The sequence below is a fragment of the Lithobates pipiens genome, unplaced genomic scaffold (assembly GCF_037356315.1).
Source record: "Lithobates pipiens isolate NorthernLeopardFrog02 unplaced genomic scaffold, aLitPip1_a1.2 Scaffold_3, whole genome shotgun sequence".
Taxonomy (NCBI): Eukaryota; Metazoa; Chordata; class Amphibia; order Anura; family Ranidae; genus Lithobates; species Lithobates pipiens.
Window position 1 is genome coordinate 182814631 of NW_027507790.1, and position 21301 is coordinate 182835931.

The 21301-nt window shown below is 43.7% G+C and overlaps 1 protein-coding gene across 2 annotated transcripts in view; it reads right to left on the bottom strand.

Annotated features, from left to right (window-relative positions):
• The window catches only part of AP3B1 (adaptor related protein complex 3 subunit beta 1), a 588663-nt gene that overhangs the window by 329532 nt on the left and 237830 nt on the right, over positions 1–21301 (bottom strand). For both annotated transcript variants that reach the window (XM_077462589.1, XM_077462588.1), the window contains exons 8-12: positions 10278–10433; positions 9969–10066; positions 9357–9411; positions 9199–9270; positions 7501–7563 (exon numbers count right to left, since the gene is read on the bottom strand). In XM_077462589.1, the coding sequence (XP_077318715.1) occupies positions 7501–7563; positions 9199–9270; positions 9357–9411; positions 9969–10066; positions 10278–10433 (444 nt within the window). The remainder of the gene's footprint in view (positions 1–7500; positions 7564–9198; positions 9271–9356; positions 9412–9968; positions 10067–10277; positions 10434–21301) is intronic.

Sequence of the window (21301 nt, forward strand, 5' to 3'; positions counted from 1 at the left end):
CCTTGGGCATGGGACCCGCCAGTCACGGCTAACATGCGCATGCACCATACACATCGGCGCACGACTTTATTGGTAATATCTCCTAAACTGTGGATGTTTAGGAGAGATTTCCAGCACCTACATACAGGTAAGCCTTAATATAGGTTACATGTAGGTAAAAGTGTATGTACAGGGTTTTACAACCACTTTAAAATATAACTAAAAGGCAAAACTTTTTTTATTTTGGTTTTGAATAGAATGCAGAGTGAACGCTTGTCACTTTTTATTGCGGTTTGCGCACCCTGTTACGGAGATTCCTCCTATTTATTCTGTTTACCATTATCATTGAAAGTGAAAGGAAAATCCCACTTTTGGGGTTGTCCCCAGAAAAGTAATAAAGGGGACAAGGAATTATCTTAATTTGCAGGGCTTTCCTCTCAGTTTATCTGGCTATGGGACAGGAAATGGAGGGAAATCTCCACAATGGGACACAGACGGCGAAAGAAAATCTGAAAGGGATTGTAACCCTCCCATACTCTACACAAAATGGGGGGGGGGGGGGGGAGATGCCTATAGTTCTACCTCAAGACCCCCGTGGGCGCTCTGGGCCCCTTCCCCTTGCAAAGCATCCCCCCAAACCAGGCTGTTGCTGTGGCGGCAATCATGCGTGTTCACGCCTGAGCCGGCTCTCTGCATCCCACCTCACTGGCTGTGATCGACAGCGGCGGAAGCCAATGGTTCCTCCTGCTGCATCTCAGCCAATCAGGAGGGAAAGAGCCAATAGACCTGGTAAAAAAAAACTAGCGCAAGAATGATTATTTTTATAATCAAATAATCGGATAATGACCTTAAAAAAAAAAAAAAAAACTGTGGTGTATAATTTAGTTAATATGTAAAGTTAAAAAAAAGCTATTTTTTTTTTATTAAATATCTCTATGCAGTGGTAAATATAAATAACCAACTATATGGTTAGGGAGCAAAATCTCTAATCCACTTTGAGAAGAACAGACAGAAGAGATATACTGTGTATACTATAAGAGGTTGAATTTGGTACTTATAACCAGACTCAGAGATCACATTTTTTATTTAAAGAAAAAAAGTATTAAGAATGATTTGCCAACTTTCAGACAGAACCAATATATTATATGCTGGTTTTCATTCAGAAATTTTCCTTAATTTTAAAACTGAAAGTTAAAAACAAGTGACATTTTCACATTACATTCAACGAATGTACAAATATTTTTCGTATGAATATTCTGGTCTGAAAATCGATATGTGTATGGCCAGCATAAGGCTCTGTTCACACTTATGCAGTTCGCTTTTGATCCATTTCTTCAGTGATTTTTGCTGTGTGTTTACAATTTTTGCGCACGTGATTTTGCTGTGATTTGCATTTTTTTATGCTTTTTTTGGCCACTTTGTTGTTGGGCAGATTAAAAAATGCAAATTCTATTGAACTAAAAAAAACACCGTCTGGGGTGCCAATGTTGGCCATCACTGCCATCGACAATTTTCCTGGAAAAGGTGAACTTGGTCTTCAAAGTGACTGTAAAGGGTTTTTTTTAAATAACAAATATGTTATACTTGACTGCTCTGTGCAAGTGTTTTGCACAGAGCAGGCCCGATCCTCTTCTTCTGGGGTGCCCCTGCAGTGCTCCTGGCTCCTAATCATCGGGTGCTCCCACAGAGAGCCACTTTCTCTGGGGGGAACCCATGTGGTCGCACTCATGAGGCCTCCTGCTACATCCATCGACACAGTCAGCAGGACTCAGCCCCGCCCTCCACTCCCATGTCACTGGATTTGATTGACAGCTGTGGAAGCCAATTGATCCTGCTGCTATCAATCTATCCAATGAGGATGGAGAAAGCGGCTGGCTCAGGCAAGAAAAAAAAGGTGTGTGTGGGGGGGGGTTATGGGGGAAGGTGCAGCACAGAAGGTATTTTCACCTTAATGCATGCCCATAGGGTGAAAAACCTGAAGACTTTACAACCACTTTAAAATTAATTTCTTGGGCCTCTACTTGTGTCCAAGTTGGTTGTATTCACAGGCACCTCAAGGTGTATGTACAATATTAATATTGTTAACCAAGACAATTTTAGGCCACAAGTTCATATGAATACTTACACACATTCCCACCAAAGAAGCAGACAAGGCTTTCATCGTGATGCTGAGAATTGGCAGGTAAGCCCTAGTTTAAGCCAACACATAGTATGCATACTTGGTCACTCTCTTTCAAGCTAAAACAACTGTGTATTTACCATGAAAAAAAAATACCATATTAAAAAAAAAAAAAAAAAAAAAAAAAAAAAAAAACAGATATTAAAGTTATATTAAGGTCTATTTAATTTTTTTTAGGTAAAAATAACAAAAATGTTATACTTATCTGCCCTGTACAATGGTTTTGCACAGAGCAGCCCTGATCTCCTCTTCTCGGATGCCTCTTCAGTACTCCTCCCTCCTGCAAGCAGCTTGATATGGGGGCACCCGAACCACAGTTCCGTGTGTCCATACAGACAAGGACAAGCCCAACCCCGCCCCCTTTCTCTTCTCATTGGCTGACTCACAGCAGTGGCAGCCAATGGTGCTGCGCTGCTGTCACAGCCAATGAGTAGAGTGTCGGGCACCAAAATAACATTTTACTGGATAAAAAAAAATCAGAAGTGTGTTTGAAAATGTACAGCAGCTTTAAGATCATGCAATGATTATGTTTAACCGGTTCCCGACCAGTGCACGCCGATGTACGTCGGCAAAATGGCACGGGCAGGCAAATGGGAGTACATATACGTCCCTTTAAATTCGCGTGCCGGTCGGGACCCCGTGAGTCCGGCCGCGGGTCCCGCGGACTCTATCGCCGCAGGCATTACCCGCGATCGTCTCACGGGGCGGCTGAATGGAGGAAATGTCGTGTAAACAGCGTTTCCCCATTCTGCCTAGCAACTAGTGACGCTGATCTCTGCTCCATGTGATTGGAGCAGAGATCACTGTTCACTAAATGAAAGCCCAACCCCCCCACAGTTAGTAACACACCCCTAGGAACACTTAACCCCTACACTGCCACCCACTGGTTAACCCCTTCACTGCCAGTGTCATTTACACAGGAATCACTGCATTTATATAGCAGTGATTGCTGTATAACTGACAATGGTCCCAAAAATGTGTCAAAAATGTCCGATGTGCCGCCATAATGTCGCAGTCACAATAAAAATCGCTGATCGCCGCAATTAGTAGTAAAAAATAAATTATTGATAAAAATGCCATAAAACTATCCCTATTTTGTAAACGCTATAACTTTTGCGCAAACCAATCAATAATCGCTTATTGCGATTTTTTTTACCAAAAATATGTAGAAGAATACGTAACGGCCTAAACTGAGGGAAAAAAAATGTTTTTTTATATATTTTTGGGGGATATTTATTATAACAAAAAGTAAAAAAATTATGCGTTTTCTTCAAAATTGTCGCTCTATTTTTGTTTATAGCGCAAAAAATAAAAACCGCGGGGGTGATCAAACACCACCAAAAGAAAGCTCTATTTGTGGGAAAAAAAGGACGTCAATTTTGTTTGGGAGCCACGTCGTACGACCACACAATTGTCAGTTAAAGCGACGCAGTGCCGAATCGCAAAAAGTGGTCTGGTCTTTGACCAGCAAAATGGCCCGGTCTGTAAGTGGTTACGTTTTAACCATATATATTAGCATGTACTAATATAGACGTTTCACAATTAAAGTTAACGTTTCCTAAAAAGAATTATGGGGGCAGTCATTGCTGATCTCCTTCTAAAAATGGATTACATAGTTGGTGAGGTTGAAAAAAAAGACAAGTCCAACCTATGTCTGATTATTTGTCATTATTACATTGTACATCCCTGTATGTTGTGGTTGTTTAGGTGCCTAGCTAATCCTTTTTTTTAAATGATTTATGCTCCCTGCAGAAACCACTGCTTGTGGAAGAGAATTCCACATCCTTACCGCTCTTACAGTAAAGAACCCTCTACTCAGTTTAAGGTTAAACCGCTTTTCTTCTAACGTTAGTGAATGGACATGTGTCTTTAACTTCCCTCCAGAGAGAATAAGTTCAGTGCTCGTAATCTTTCCTCATAACTAAGGTCCTCCAGTCCCTTTATTAGCTTTGTTGCCCTTCTCTGGACTCTCTCCATTTCCAACACATCATTCCTGAGGACTGGTGCCCAAAACAGGATGGCAAACGCTAGGTGTGGACCAGAGTCTTGTAGAGTGGTAAAATTATCGTTTTTTTCTCTGGAGGTAATCCCCTTTTTAATGCATGCCAATATTCTGTTGGCTTTGCTTGCAGCAGCTTGGCATTACATGCCATAGCTGAGCCTATCATCTACTAGGACCACCGGGTCCTTTTCCATCCTAGATTCTCTCAGAGGTTTCCCCCCTAGTGAGTAGATTGCATTCATATTTTTAGCACTCCAATGTATCTTTTTAAATTTTTCTACATTAAATCTAATTTGCCATGTAGTTGCCCACCCCATTTATTTGTTCAGATCTTTTTTGCAAGGTTTCCACATCCTGTGGAGAAATTATTGCCCTGCTTCGCTTAGTATCACCTGCAAATACTAAGATTGATCCCATCCTCCAGAACGTTTATGAATTAAATAGGATTGGTCCCAGGACAGAACCCTGGGGATCCCCACTTTCTACACTGGACCATTCTGAGTTCTCCCCCATTGATCACTAGCCTCTGAACTTGCCCCTGTAGCCAGTTTTCAATCCATGTACTCACCCTTTGGTCCATGCAGACAGACCTTAGTTTGTACAGTAAACCTTTATGGGGAACTGTAGCAAATGCCTTTGCAAAATCCAGATACACCACGTCTACGGGTCTTCCTTTATCTAGATGGCAGCTCATCTCCTCACAGGTAGATAACAGATAAGTTTGGCAAGAACAATTCTTCATGAAGCCATGCTCATTAAGGCTAATGATACCGTTTTCATTGCTAAATCTTGTATATAATCCCTTATCATCCCCTCCAAGAGCTGGCATACTATTGACATTAGGCTAACTGGTCTGTAGTTCCCCAGGATATTGGTGCTACCTTGGCTTTTCTTCAATCAGCTGGTATCATTTCAGTCAATAGACTGTTCGTAAGAATTATCTGGCAATTACTTGACTGAGTTCCTTAAGGACCCTTGGGTGCAAGCAATCTGGTTCCGTTTTTTTCTATATTCATATTGTATATTTTGCTACATAGGGGATAGCCCGTCATATTAAGAAATCGTTTTGATCTTTATAACAATTTTTTGGTAATGCAAGTGGATTCAAGTGTTGTTTCATTTTGTATCATCTGGTTCCGGTGGCTGATTTATGTTAAGTTTTTCAAGTTTAGGCCTAATGCTATCCTTGTTAGCCATGATGGAGCTTCCTGTGACAGGTCATGAGAATAAAAATTGCAGTTTTAGTTACTGAAGCCGTCCCCAGTTCCCTCGTGAAGAGTGAGAAGAAATTCAAAACCTCCGCTATCTCTCCATCCTTTGTAACCAGATTCCCTTCATGATTTTTTATGATCTGACCTCCCTCTCTTACTATTTACAGTATATATACTTAAAAGAATTTCTTGGGATTTTTCTCTCCTCTGCTATGTGCCTTTCGTGTTCTATCTTAGCCTCCCTGATTGCACATTTACATTTCTTATTTCATACTTTGTGAAGTTGGAATGCTGATTATGACCCCTCAATTTTTACATTGGCGTTAAGCCACTCGGGACCTTTTTTTTTAGCTCTTTTAAAAAAAATGTTTCCATTGGGAATCACTAGCTAATACCCTTATTTAACATGCTCTTAACTTTCCAACACCGCACATCAATGTACTTCAGCAGGTGCGCAAAAGGGCATACCCGTACGTTCCTTCGTAATCCCAGGATAGCAGGAACACACATGCCGTGCGCCACAGGATCGCACCCGCGGGTCACGTGGCCTTGATGCCCCCCAGTGGCCCGCGATCACGGCGTGGAGAGGCAGAACGGGGGACAAAGCATCTCCCTGTTCTGCCTAGTGACATGACAGGAATCTTCTGTTCCCCGTCATGTCAGCAGTAGCACATCCCCCTACAGTTAGAACACGCTGAGGGAACATACTTAACCCCTTGATCTCCCACTGGTGTTTAACCCCTTCCCTGCCAGTGACATTGATCGCTGTATAAATGTCAATGGACCCAAGATAGTGCCAAACTTGTCCTATCTGTCCGCCGCAATCCCAATAAAAATTGCAGGTCACAGAATGGCACGGTAGGCAAATTAGCGTACCCGTATGTCCATTTTTATGTGCCGCCATGCCATCGCGTGCACGCCGCCGGCGGCGTGTGCCGGTTGGGACCCCCGTGAGTCCGGTCGCGGGTCCCGCAGACTCGAACGCTGCGGGGATACCCGTGATTGTCTCACGTTGAGATGCCGATGTAAACAGCATCTCCCCATTCTGCCTAGCAACAAGTGACACTGATCTCTGCTCCCTGTGATTGGAGCAGAGATCAAAGTTCACTAACACACAGCCCAGCCCCCCACAATTAGTAACACGCCCCTAGGACACACTTAACCCTTACACTGCCACCCCCTAGTTAACCCCTTCACTACCAGTGTCATTTAGACAGGAATCAGTGCATTTGTATAGCACCGATTGCTGTATAAATGACAATGGCCCAAAAATGTGTCAAAAATGTCTGATGCGTCCGCCACAATAAAAACTGCTGATCGCCGCCATTACTAGTTAAAAAAAATTAATAAAAATGCCATAAAACTATCCCCTATTTTGTAAACGCTATAAATTTTGCGCAAACCAATCGCTTATTGCGATTTTTTTTACCAAAAATATGTAAAAGAATACGTATCGGCCTAAACTGAGGAAAAACATTTTTTATAAATTTTTGGGGGATATTATAGCATAAAGTAAAAAATAACGTGTTTTTTTCAAAATTGGCGCTCTATTTTTGTTTGTTGCGCAAAAAATAAAAAAATAAAACGCAGGGGTGATCAAATACCACCAAAAGAAAGCTCTATTTGTGGGGAAAAAAGGACGTCAATTTTGTTTGGGAGCCACGTCGCACGACCACGCAATTGTCAGTTAAAGCGACGCAGTGCCGAATCGCAAAAGTGGTCTGGTCTTAAGCCAGCAAAATGGTCCGGTCTGAAAATGGTTAATGATGGTCAAAGGGCTTTTATGCCACCAGCTTCTCCCCAAGTCACTGACCTGGAAGATATTTTAGTACAATGGTCAGAAGCAACTAAAGCAGTCAGCAGCAGACAGCCAGGTACATAGCATTTGCAGAATGATGAAGACAGGAATATTGACATTCACATTTCCCTCAGAAAAGACTTCCTTCAATAGTGAATATGCTGGCCAGACATAATTTAGGCCTTTTTCCCTACAAAGAGTTTTTGGTACAGGTTAAACTAGGTTTGCTAAGTCCTTATGCTGCAAGTCTACAAGCCTATTCTCAACTATGGAGACCAGAATACACAACTAACTGATCAGATGTCAAATATAACATATAAAACACACAAACCTGGAATTCACGTAGCAGTGTCGAGACATTTGCCTCATTTGCCAAGTTTGTCAATATTTCAAGCTGTAGAAACAAACAAGCCTTTGTTATGACAAGCAATACAAAACATATAGGGAAGTACACAATTGATATTTCGCATCACAACAAACATCTGAACAATGTAAGCCTATATGTCGAGGAAGTTCTCAAACCCTTAAAGCGTAACTCTACTTTGTGGGGTAAAAAAATAGCAAATAAAAAATAAATATAGCATATACAATTGTAACACCAGTCATTGTAATTGGATGTTATAAAAAATTATTCAATCTGCAGAGCTGTAGTTTTCTGTAAAATGCAATATGGCTACCTGGAGGGGTTCTGTACATATATTGTGTACAGAAAACCCCAAGAAAAATAATTTCCTGCTTCTGTGATTGGCTCACTGATTTGCCCAGAAGTCTGCACTAAGATACAAGTCAGATTTCAGGCATCCATTGCAACAAAAATTTCATTTTTGACAAGATACCTCCAATAGGAAAAAAAATCTATAAAGGGATGCAGACCCAGCAACGTTCCCAAGAGCCCTGCAGGTGCAGCAGTTGATTCAGAATTATGAAAACACTCCTAATAGATTCACTCTCCCACATTGACACAAACTAAAGACTTAAAGACCGATTACTTCAGAATAATAAAAGGTAGGAATCTGCAACAAGTTTGTACATATAACACTCAGAGGGGAATGTTTTTTTCTCAACAAACGTGGAGTTACTTTTTAAGAGTTACCAAATATCTAATCAAAGCCCTGTGTATGTGAATGCTGGTGCCATTCACCTTTGCCAGCCTGCGTTAGGAAGAGCTATTGCACATGTTATGCGCATTGCTGGAAAGTCTTACTAAAACATATATAAAGATTAGGTAAGGTTTTGCATAAACCCCAAATAAACTACTTTTACTACATCCACAGGTCAATGTTCCCCTCCACATTAGATTGTAAGCTCTCACATGCAGGGCCCTCCTAACCCGCAGGTATAGAATTATATTTCAACTGTAGCACCCCCATTAATTTTGTACAGAGCAGAGCAAGCACTATATAAAACCTGAATAAAAATAATTATGTTAAAAATAATCTGTGCTAAAGAGTGATCCAATTGTTAACATGGCTTGTTAAGTGCTCCTTTATTTAAAGACACTTGACCGTCTATGCAATTAACTTGCCATTAATTTATTCTGTTAAGTATCCCAAGTCGACCTAAATCACATTTCCAAAAATATTGCAGCAAAAAGGAAGAATTTTGCCTGTCTTGTAAATGCCATATCTTGGAGTACAGTAAAGGACACAGGCTGAATATTGATGAATCTTACCCCACTCCATCAGACTTGAAGATATGGAATTTACAAGTCAAAATTTTAGAGAGCAATGAGCCATTCCAGCTGATGAATTTGTCTTATGAAAATATTCAAGTAGGGGTTTTATCACAGTTGGATATGGCCTAAACACATACTAACATTTGCAGATTGGACCTTATGGTCTATAAAAGGTCCAGAACATCAGTACGCACATTAAAAAAAAAAAACACATCCATTTGGCAGTCCACAGATTTCCATGTATAGTCAAATGTATTAGATAGCACTTACTAAACTACATATTATCCTACAAACGTAAACAGCACTTCTCTCCCCTCACAAAGCATGCAGATATTTGTTGCCATCTGTGCTCACCTTTAGTGTTTTAATCATAGTTGGGTCAGTTGACCTAATGTAGAAACTTTTTAAAAACGGTTCAAACAAACCCTGCAGAATAAATTGAGAAAAAGATGTTGTTATCAGTGGAAAAGTTTAATCTTCACCTTCTTTTCAACAAAGATCAGCTACTTTACCTTCCTCTGTATAGACATGGTTGCTATGTTCTGGAGAACAATGTACTGCACTTCCCTGAAAAACAAAGATAAAAGCAATGAAAATAACATGATGTTGGAATTCCAATACAAGTAAACCTTAATACTCTGACATCTTTATGTAAAGTGAAACAAATATTTGTAAAGTTAAAAAACATAATGAAGTTGCATATCTCCGAGGAAATTTCATCCAACACCTTCTTTACCCTTAGGCTCTGTTCACATCTTGGCATTACGAAATTCTGCCGGGATTCGAAATCGCAGCAAATTGCAGGATGCCTGTGTGATCCCCGTCACTTCTAATGGCACCCTGATCGTGCAAGTAGATTCGCGGCACACCTGTCGCCCAAAAGAAGTCCTTGCACTTCCTGCGTATAGGCTACGTAACTGGATGGTAATCTAAATATGCATGATTAGTACTCCAACCAAACAAGTAGCATGTAAGCTGAAGAGCAGACTCCCTTGCACAGTCACTTCTGTTACCCTTTTCAAGAAGGGTACAGAAAAACATGGAGTCTTGTGGTTCTCTGGAGAACTATTAATGGTGATAAAAAAAAAAAAATGAAAAAACAAAACATACTACTTTTGACATACCTGTGACCGCGGAGGAGGCGTACCAAAGACTTGGCAACTAAACTGGTCTCGGTTTTTGGTGCTAAGTGCCAATAAAGCTGAACCACGCCCATAACCACCTAAAAACAAAGACCGATATTACAATCTCCTCACACTATGATTTACATTTGAAACCAGTGCTCTAATGTATATTTATAAGGTTTATAGAGCTTATAGGTCTGAGAAAGGTCCTCACAAGCTATTAAACTTTTCTACATGCAAATTAAAATGTTAGGAATATATGTGCCCTGAATATACAGTAACACCCAAATACATATTAATCAGTCATACCGCAGCATTTCTGCTCTGGAGCAATGGTTTTGTATTTCTTAGGAGAAGCCGATGGTCTGGGTCCATAGTGTATGGCTTTTTCTGTTTTTCATCTTTTTCATTTTCTTCATCAGATTCATAAAAATGCGTTGTGGCATTTTCCTCGGATGTATCATCCTATAGGAATACAGAGCCCGTTAATTCAAATCACTAAACAGGAAAGCAACTAAAACAAAATAATATATAACCAAAATTCACCTGCTTCTACTGATTATTCATATTATGGAAAGTCACTAGTCTTTTCTAGATAATGAACTGTAGACCTGGGCATTCAAAGTAGTGGTGGTTAGCTTACATGATATAGGGGTCCTTAAGTGCTGCCCCTTTGATCGTAAAATGACTACGCATAATATTCAGTGAATGCAATGCTACAGAAATCTGTCAGGCTGCAGACAAAAAGTTATGGTGAAAGACTGCAGACATGGAAAAGGAAATGGTCAGAGACCATGCGTGATCAAACATGCTATAGCAGCTGTCAGAGACTGAGGGACATGCTGAAGAAGACAGCCATAGACTGTAGACAAGTTAAATGAGACTATTAGCGATTACTGCTCGATACAGCCTCTTTTCAAATTAACATCCACATTTTTGCGCTCTACAAAACCCTTAAAAAATGCTTCTGGCACATTTCAGATTTTCTTTAACATAATTATAAAATCATTAAAATCAGTACGCCTCGGGTGCCAAACATGGGGGGTCATCCCAGCATGTCTGTCCTCCCCTCCCTCGATCGTCTTCCTCTAGCGGCCGATGCAACAAGGTCCCGCCTCCAATAATACACGCCGGAGACACCGGCATTGTTCTACCCATTACTGAAATCTAGTAAGCGTTTTTTACTCCAACACTTCATATATTCCTGATATGTGCCTACTGTGCCTGTATGAGAAAGAACCCTGTTCTCTTTGTATTGCTTCCTTCATGTGAAATCACTGGTGTTTCTGCTGGTCCCCTTGCTTTCCTATTAAAAACTGAGTGCGTTAAGCAGGAAAACACACCGTGGTTACTTCCCTAGACATAGGCATCATAGGCATGCGCACGGGGTGTGCCAGTTGTACCTGGGCACACCCTAGTCACCCCGTGTTAGTGTAGTTGCATGCCGGCTGTCTCCCGAGATCTTCTGTGAAATGCTGCAATAGAGTGTATAGCTTGCGCTGCCTGTTAAACAGTATTACATTGAACGGGAGTGGGCGGGTCCGAACAGCCATCATAAACCAAACAGTAGGATAGGGGCCAGGCTCCGTGAACGTGGCTACACCCCCTTTCTTAAACAGCCCAATCATTGGCTGGTGTTTGATAGCTGTTTGGTCCTGAGCACCCCCCCCCCCCCCCCCCGCCGACAACACCGCAAAGTTTTGATAGCTGGTCTCTGCAAGCAGTTACATTACATGCATCTTTGTTCTTCTGCCTATGTGGAGTGGGGGGGTGTCTGCCTTTTCTCCAATCATTTGTCTCCCAGTGTAAGCCAAGACTCCCAGTGCTGAATGAAGAAGTGGAAATTCTAACACGATGTAAGAATTTTAAAGAATATAGAAAGGGAAAGACATGTAAACCTAATGTAGGGAGATTTGATCAATCTCTGTTTATCATCTGAGGCTATTCACTTCACTGAGTATAGGCAAGGGTTTACATCCACTTTCAAGTAAAAGACTTTCTACCTTTACAACTTTAACCACTTGAGATCCGCGCTATAGCCAAATGACGGCTACAGCGCGGATCTCCTTTGCCGGGACTACGTCTATTGACGTAGTCCCGTGCACGAGCGGCCTGCGCGCCCCCTGAGGGGCACGCGTGGCGCGCTCTGTGATCGGCGAGTCCATGAGACTCGCCTGATCACCGATCCGTGCAAGGGGGTCGATCCCGACCCCTTATCACGTGATCAGCTGTCAGCCAATGACAGCTGATCATGTGATATAACGGAGCCGGTAATCGGCTATTATTCCTCCTTGCGCTGACAGAGCGAGGAGAAAAACAAAAGCCGATCACCGGCGGCCGTGATCGGGACATCAGTCCCAATCACGGCCAGCCCTGCTAGTGCCCACCTGCCCCCTGCAGTGCCAAATGTTTAAAAAGTAAGTGCCCCCCGTCAGTGCCACCCAGCAGTGCCCACAGGGCCACCCAGCAGTGCCCACAGGGCCACCCAGCAGTGCCACCCAGCAGTGCCCACAATCTGCCTCAAAGGTGCTGCACCCCAGTGCCACTTATCTGTGCCCATCAGTGTCATCTACCAGTGCCCATCAGTGTCATCTACCAGTGCCCAGCAGTGTCATCTACCAGTGCCCAGCAGTGTCATCTACCAGTGCCCAGCAGTGTCATCTACCAGTGCCCAGCAGTGTCCAGCAGTGTCATCTACCAGTGCCCAGCAGTGTCATCTACCAGTGCCCAGCAGTGTCATCTACCAGTGCCCAGCAGTGTCATCTACCAGTGCCCAGCAGTGTCATCTACCAGTGCCCAGCAGTGTCATCTACCAGTGCCCAGCAGTGTCATCTACCAGTGCCCAGCAGTGTCCAGCAGTGTCATCTACCAGTGCCCAGCAGTGTCCAGCAGTGTCATCTACCAGTGCCCAGCAGTGTCCAGCAGTGTCATCTACCAGTGCCCAGCAGTGCTACCCATCAGAGCCACCCATCAGAGCCACCCATCCGTGCCACCCATCCGTGCTCATCGGTGCCGCCTTATCTGTGCCTATTAGTGCCGCCTTAACTATGCCTATCAGTGCCCACCAATGCAGCCCATCAGTGCCCACCAATGCAGCCCATCAGTGCCCACCAATGCAGCCCATCAGTGCCCACCAATGCAGCCCATCAGTGCCCACCAATGCAGCCCATCAGTGCCCACCAATGCAGCCCATCAGTGCCCACCAATGCAGCCCATCAGTGCCCACCAATGCAGCCCATCAGTGCCCACCAATGCAGCCCATCAGTGCCCAACAATGCAGCCCATCAGTGCCCACCAATGCAGCCCATCAGTGCCCACCAATGCAGCCCATCAGTGCCCACCAATGCAGCCCATCAGTGCCCACCAATGCAGCCCATCAGTGCCCACCAATGCAGCCCATCAGTGCCCACCAATGCAGCCCATCAGTGCCCACCAATGCAGCCCATCAGTGCCCACCAGTGCAGCCCATCAGTGCCCACCAGTGCAGCCCATCAGTGCCCACCAGTGCAGCCTATCAGTGCCGCCTAATCAGCGCACTTCAATGAAGGAGAAAAATGACCCGTTTGCAAAATTTTATAACAAACTATTAAACATGATTATTTATTTTTTTTGCATCTTTTTTTGTTTGTTTAGCAAAAAATAAAACTCCGAGCTGTAACTAAATACCACCAAAAGAAAGCTCTATTTGTGGGAAAAAAAATTATAAAAATTTCATTTGGGTACAGTGTTGTATGCCGGCGCAATTGTCATTCAAAGTGCATCAGCGCTGAAAGCTGAAAATTGGTCTGGGACTGAGGGGGGTTTAAGTGCCCAGTAAGCAAGTGGTTAACCACTTCAGCCCCGGAAGATATGGCTGCTGAATGACCGGGCCATTTTTTGCAATTCGGCACTGTGCTACTTTCAACCGACAATTGCGCGGTCGTGCAACGCTGCACCCAAACAAAATGTTTCTGACAAATAGAGCTTTCTTTTGGTGGTATCTGATTACCTCTGCGGTTTTTATTTTTTGCACTATAAACAAACAAAAAAAAAAGCTTACATTTGGGGGGGGGGGGGGGGGGGGGTACATTATTTTGTACTTTTTGCTATAATAAATACCCCCCCCCCCCTTTTTTTAAAGTAAAATTCTCAGTTTAGGGCAATATGTACTCTTCTACATATTTTTGGTAAAAAAAAAAGTGCCAATAACCGTATATTTGTTTGCGCCAAAATTCTACAAAAAGGGGGGATTTATTCAATTTTTATTATTATTTTTTTTGTTTTTTTACGAGTAATGGTGGAGATCTGCGATTTTTATCGGGACTGCGACATTAGTGAGGTTACATCGGTCATTTTAGACATTTTTTGGGACCACTGGCATTTATACAGCGATCAGTGCTATAAAAATGAACTGATTCGTTTCATAGTAAGGTTGAATAAAGACACCAGTCCATCCAGTTCAACCTTAGTGAGTGTCTACAATTGTCCCTATCCCTGTACATTGCACACTCACCTCAGTCCCTGCCCTCAAGGAGCCCACAATCCAAGGTCCCCACTCATATACTAGGGCCAATTTTGGATATAAGCCAATTAACCTACCTGCATGTCTTTGGATTGTGGGCGGAAACCCACGCAGGCACAGGGAGAACATGCAAACTCCAGGCAGGTAGTGTCATGGTTGGGATTCGAACTGCTAGGTGAGAGTGCTAACCACTACACCACTGTGCCACCCAATTGATTACTGTATAAATGTCACTGGCAGGGAAAGGGTTAACACTAGGGGACGATCAAGGGGTTAACCGTGTTCCCTCGTGTGTTTCTAACTGAAGGGGGAGGGGACTAGAGGAAGTGAAGGATCGTGGTTCCGATCTAACACTCGTCCCTGTTCTGTCTCTCCTGCTTGCGATAACTTGTGGCCGGCAGTCATCACGACCCTCGGCCACGAGCATTGGCACCTTTGCTGTGCAGCGAGGGCTTGCCTATTATATACCGATTCCAGGTCAGCAAGAGGTTAAAGTCTTCTTGTTCAGAGTCTGCTATAAAAGTTTGGCACAAATTGGCACAAACTCATGCATTGCTGGCAATTCCTAACTAGACAAGTCAGAGATGGTGGTCACACACAAAAGACGCAGAGAAGTCCAGTGGGGGCTCCAGAAGTGGAGGTAAGGGTCTGCTCCACACGATACCATTGTACAGAGCAGGCAAGTATAAAACTGAATTTAATTTTAAAAAGATTTTGCCTTTACAATCGCTTTCAGCTTTTCTCTATACAGAAAATAAATTCATCCTCTGAGGACTCTAGCAAAAAACCGAGGCATGTGGGGAGTGGGAGAGATTAAACCTAACTGGTGACTTTTTTTTTTTCTTTTGACTGTGTCCAAATCCTCCTTTAAAGTGGTTGTAAAACACCACTTGTACCTACAGGTAAGTCTATAATAAGGCTCAACTGTAGGTACTGCAAATATCTCCTAAACTTGCACAGTCATTGGTACATGCGCACTGAAGAATGGCCCATTGGTGAGGTTTCCTCAGGTCTTGTGCTGTGACCAGCGGCTCCCACACCCATGCATGGGAGTGATCTCATTGCGGCTCAAGCCAATCACAGCACCGGAGGCTGTGATTGGAATCTGGAAGGAACGCTGGTGAAAGATGTCGGTGTACTCGGTGTACCAGCGCCAATTCAGGGCATCGTTCTAAGGTATGCGATGCATACAAGCTCATTATGCCTTTTGTCTTGCAGGTTGTTTTTTTGAGGGGGTTGGAGGTACAACCTCTTTGAAGCGGGAGTCCGCCGGGACTCCGCGTTTTTTTTTTTTTAAAAGCCAGCAGCTACAAATACTGCAGCTGCTGACTTTTAAAATAGTGACACTTACCTGTCCAGCGTGCCCGCGATGTCGGCACCCGGAGCCGATCTCTAGAGCCGCCATCTTGGGTATGGGAATCAGGAAATGGAGCCTTTCGGCTTCATTTCCAGGTTCCCTACTGCGCATGCGCGAGTCGCGCTGCGCAATAAGGACGGTCCCCGCTGCCTCTGGGATCTGTGTGTTTCCCAGCAGGCAGCGGGGCACTTGCGGAAAGGGGCGGGCACTTGCCGAAAGGGGCGTAATCTACGCCCCTTCCCGCAGAGAGCTATCCCTGTACTGTACAGGTATCTGCACCCCCTCCCCCCTGAAAGGTGCCAATTGTGGCGCCGGAGGGGGGGAGGGTTCCGATGAGCGGAAGGTCCACTTTAGGGTGGACCTCCGCTTTAAGCAGCAGTATAACCCCGAATGTGCACGTGACCTTTAACCACTTCGCATCCACGCCAATTCTGACACGTCGCTCCTACATGTAAAAATCATTTTTTGCTATAAAATTACATAGAACCCCCAACATTATACCGTATTTATCTGCATATAACACGCACAGGCATATAACATGCACATTCATTTTAAGAGGCAAGTTTGAGGGGGAAAAAAAAAAACACAAATTTTAAATAAGGAATTTTGAAGCAAAATAAGGGTCAGTGCCCATCTGCAGCCTCACAAGTGCCATCAATGACATCTTATTAGTCCACATCAATGCAGCCTCACCATTGCCATAAATGCAGCAGCCTCGCAATTGGCATCTATTGACTTCTTATTACAGAGGCCGCCAAATAAACAGGAGATTCTCGCTGTATGTAATCTGATGGTGCTTGTCCCGCCTCCCTCCATGTTCCCTCCGAGGCAGCTAAAATTGTAAAGTATTGGCATATAACACGCACACACTATTTGCACCTGATTTTCATAGTGAAAAAGTGAGTGTTGTATGCCAATACCGTATATTTTTTTTAGCAGACACCCTAGCGAATACAATGGTGTACTTTTTATCTCACACGGTATTTGCACAGTAATTTTTCAAACGTGTTTAACCACTTGCTTACTGGGCACTTAAACCCCCCTCCTGCCCAGACCAATTTTCAGCTTTCAGCGCTGATGCACTTTGAATGACAATTGCGTGGCCATACAACACTGTACCCAAATGAAATTTTTATCATTTTTTTCCCCACAAACAGAGCTTTCTTTTGGTGGTATTTAATTACAGCTGGGGGTTTTATTTTTTGCTAAACAAACAAAAAAAGATGCAAAATAAAAAAAAAATAAAAAATTATGTTTAACCACCTCGCGCCCGCCCTATAGCCGAATGACGGCCGTAGAGCAGGCGCATTCGTCCGGGTGGTCGTCCCTGGACGACCTGATGTTTACTTCCGCAATGCGCGCCGCCGCGGGCGCGCACCGCGTAAGTTCTGTGTTCGCCGTGTCCCCCGGGGACAGGCAAACACAGATCGCTGTAAACGGCCAATCACAGCGGCCGTTTACAGCATGATCGGCGTGTCCAATGGGAGATGATCTCATATGTAAACATATGAGATCATCTCTCAGCGCCGCTCTCCCTCCTCGCACAGTGTGAGAGGGGAGAGATGAACGGCTGCAGCGGCAGCCGTTCTGCCTCTAGTAAAAATAAAAAAAGTAAAAAAATAAAATAAAAAAGTGCCATCCTCCCCCCAGCAGTGCCATCCTCCCCCAGCAGTGCCATCCTCCCCCAGCAGTGCCATCCTCCCCCAGCAGTGCCATCCGCCCCCAGCAGTGCCATCCGCCCCCAGCAGTGCCATCCGCCCCCAGCGCTACCTGCCCCCAGTGCCATCCACCCCAGTGCTACCTGCCCCCAGTGCCATCCACCCCAGTGCTACCTGCCCCCAGTGCCATCCACCCCAGTGCCACCTGTTGTCAGTGCCACCTGTCGTCAGTGCCATCTGTCATCAGTGCCACATATTAGTGCCATCTGTCATCAGTGCCACGTATCAGTGCCATTTGTCAGTGCCATTTGTCATCAGTGCCATTTGTCAGTGTCACGTGCCATCTGTCATCAGTGTCACGCGTCATCGGTGCCATGTATTAGTGCCATCTGTCATCGGTGGCACGTATTAGTGCCACGTGTCTTCAGTGCCACGTATTAGTGCCACGTGTCATCAGTGCCACATATTAGTGCCACGTGTCATCAGTGCCACATATTAGTGCCACGTGTCATCAGTGCCACATATTAGTGCCACGTGTCATCAGTGCCACATATTAATGCCATCTGTCATCAGTGCCACATATTAGTGCCATCTGTCATCAGTGCCACCTGTCATCAGTGCCACGTATAAGTGTCATCATTGCCACGTATCAGTGCCATCTGTCATCAGTGTCACGTGTCATTGTCCTGGTGCTTCAAAAGTGTAATAAATAGTCAACAAGTTAAATGTGTCATTTATGTTTCTAGAACACATGATGGCGCTACCTGCATGTTGGGCCTCTCTATGTGGCCAGGCTGTGAAAAAGTCCCACACATGTGGTATTGTAATACTCAGGAGGAGTAACAGAATTTTTTGGGGGGTGTCATTTGTGGTATACACATGCCACGTGAGAGAAATAACCTATTACAATGACAATTTTGTGGAGAAAAAAATAATGAAAAATCTTAATTTTGCAAAGAATTGTGGGAAAAAAAATTACAACATCGAAAACCTCACCATGCCTCTTACTAAATACCTTGGAATGTCTACTTTCCAAAAAGGGGTCATTTGGGGGGTATTTGTACTTTCCTGACATGTTCGGGTCACAAGAAGCGAGATAGGCCACCAGTACATCAGATGTGATCAATTTTGTGCGATTCGCACCACACCTTGTAGACTCTCTAACTTTCACAAAGACCAAATAATATCCACTAATTTGGGTTATTTTTACCAAAGATATGTAGCAGTATAAATTGTGGCCAAAATTTATGAAGAAAAATTAATAATTTGCATAATTCTGTCACAGAAACAAAGAAATATGCGGGTTTTTTTCAAAATTTTCGGTCTGTTTTCATTTATAGCGCAAAAAATAAAAACCCCAGAGGTGATCAAATACCACCAAAAGAAAGCTCTATTTGTGGGAAAAAAAGGACAAAAAATTCATTTGGGTACAGTGTTGCATGACTGAGTAATTGTCATTCAAAATTGTGAGAGCACCGAAAACTGAAAATTGGTCTGGGCAGGAAGGGTGTTTAAGTGCCCAGTAAGCAAGTGGTTAATAGTTTGTTATAAAATTTTGCTAACAGGTCATTTTTCTCCTTCATTAAAATGCGCTGATGAGGCGGCACCGATGGGCACAGATAAGGCGGCACCGATGGGCACAGATAAGGCGGCACCGATGGGCAAATATGGGCACGGATGGGTGGCACGAATGGGAACTGATAGGTGGCTCTGCTGGGCACGGATATGTGGCACTGAGTTGCAGCACTGTTGTTGAGGCAGATTGTGAGCACTGATAGGTGGCACTGTGGGCACTGATAGGTGGCACTGTGGGCACTGATAGGTGGCACTGTGGGCACTGATAGGTGGCACTGATAGATGGCACTGGCAGGTGGGCACTGATGAGCTGGCCCCAGCTCGCCATGATCGGCTTTTTTTCTCTCCTCGCGCTATCAGCGCGAGAAGGAAAAATAGCCAATTACCAGCTCTGTTGTGATCACATGATCAGCTGTCATTGGCTGACAGTTGATCATGTGGTAAGGGGTCGGGATCGATCCCTTGCTCCGATCTGTGATCAGAGGAGTCTCAGTCTCGCTGATCACAGAGCGTGCCGCACGCGCCCCTCAGGGGGGCGCGCAGGCCGCTCGTGCACGGGACGACGTCAATAGATGTGTCCCAGCCAAGCAAGTCCACGCTGTAGCCGTCATTAGGCTATAGCACGGATCTCAAGTGTTTAAAAAAAAAAGTAAATTTAGCCCTATTTTTTTGCATAATGTGAAAGATGAAGTTATGCTGAGTAAACACATACCTAACATGTCACGTTTCAAAATTGCACACGCTCGGGAATGGCGCCAAACTTCAGTACTCAAAAATCCCCATAGGCAACGCTTTCAAATTTTTCACTGGTTACATGTTTTGAGTTACAGAGGATGTCTAGGGTTAGAGTTATTGCTCTCACTCTAATGTTCACGGCGACACCTCACGTGTGGTTTTAACACAGTTTTCTTATGTGGGCGCAACATACGTATGCGTTCGCTTCAGGGCGATTTAATTTTTTTATTTAAAAGGAATATGACATGACAGGACCTCTTTAGAGTGAGATATGGGGGTCAAGAAGATCCACATCTCACCTCTAGGCTGGGAAGCCTAAAAAACTATCCTGGCTTCCCAGTTGAGGCGGTGCCATCCTCCGACTCTCCGATCGCTGGGTGAGTTGGTAGAAGCACTGGAGGGCGGCGGGAGGCGTCCCCTTTTGCCGCCCGTAAGAACTATCAAGTGGCGGAACAGCTGCTATGATCATTCTTATGGTGTAGGGAATCGCCGGCTGAAAATGTCGATATCTGAACGATGCCTGTAGCCTCAGGCATCGTTCAGATATACCACCACAAATTTGAGGCCGTCATGACAGCCTGCCGACGCCAAGTGGTTAGAAAAATATTAATGTAATATAAAATTTTGTTTAGTGATTATTTTGAGATTATTGAAACAAACGTACACATGCTGTTTCACCTATTTAAACGCCTACAAGATGTTGTGGTGCATAGCTGCAAACAACTGGGAATGCACAGCCGTGGCGGATCTGCTTCTTTGCTCCATTTTTAACAGTAGAAAAATCCCATTAACAAAATCCACCATTGTTGATTTGTAATGCAATTACCCTAATGAAACATATCACGCTTTTGCTTACTGCGCTCTAACAGTGTTATGGGTCACAAGACGCTGTCTTCACTAGCAGTATGCAAATTAAGTATTTCATTAATAACCAAAAAAAAAACACCACTATTCCAACACGTTATTCAAGAAGAAAAAAAAATAGATAACAGAATTCTTTGTTCATAGGCTCAACAAACATGCCACTGTATGATTACTGATTTCAGGTTGCTACAACGACTGTGATATTGAGATTATATATATATACACACACATACATACATACATACATATATACACATACACACACAGTACAGTGTAAAAGTGTTAGGCGGGTGTGAAGAAATGTTGTAAAGTCACAATGTTTTAAAAATAAATATATATAAATATATTTTAATTACAGTATCTCATAAAAGTGAGTACACCCCTTACACTTTTTTTTTTTATGTTTTATTATATCTTTTCATGTGACAACACTGAAGAAATGACACTTTGCTACAATGTACTTAATCTACATTAAGATGGCCTAGGCTATAGGAACATTGCCAAGACCCTGAAACTGAGCTGCAGCAGGGTGGCCAAGACCATACAGCAGTTTAACAGGATAGGTTTCACTATTCAACTTAAGAAGTTGAGTGTAAGTGTTCACCATCATATCCAGCAGTTGTCTTTGGGAAATAGACACATG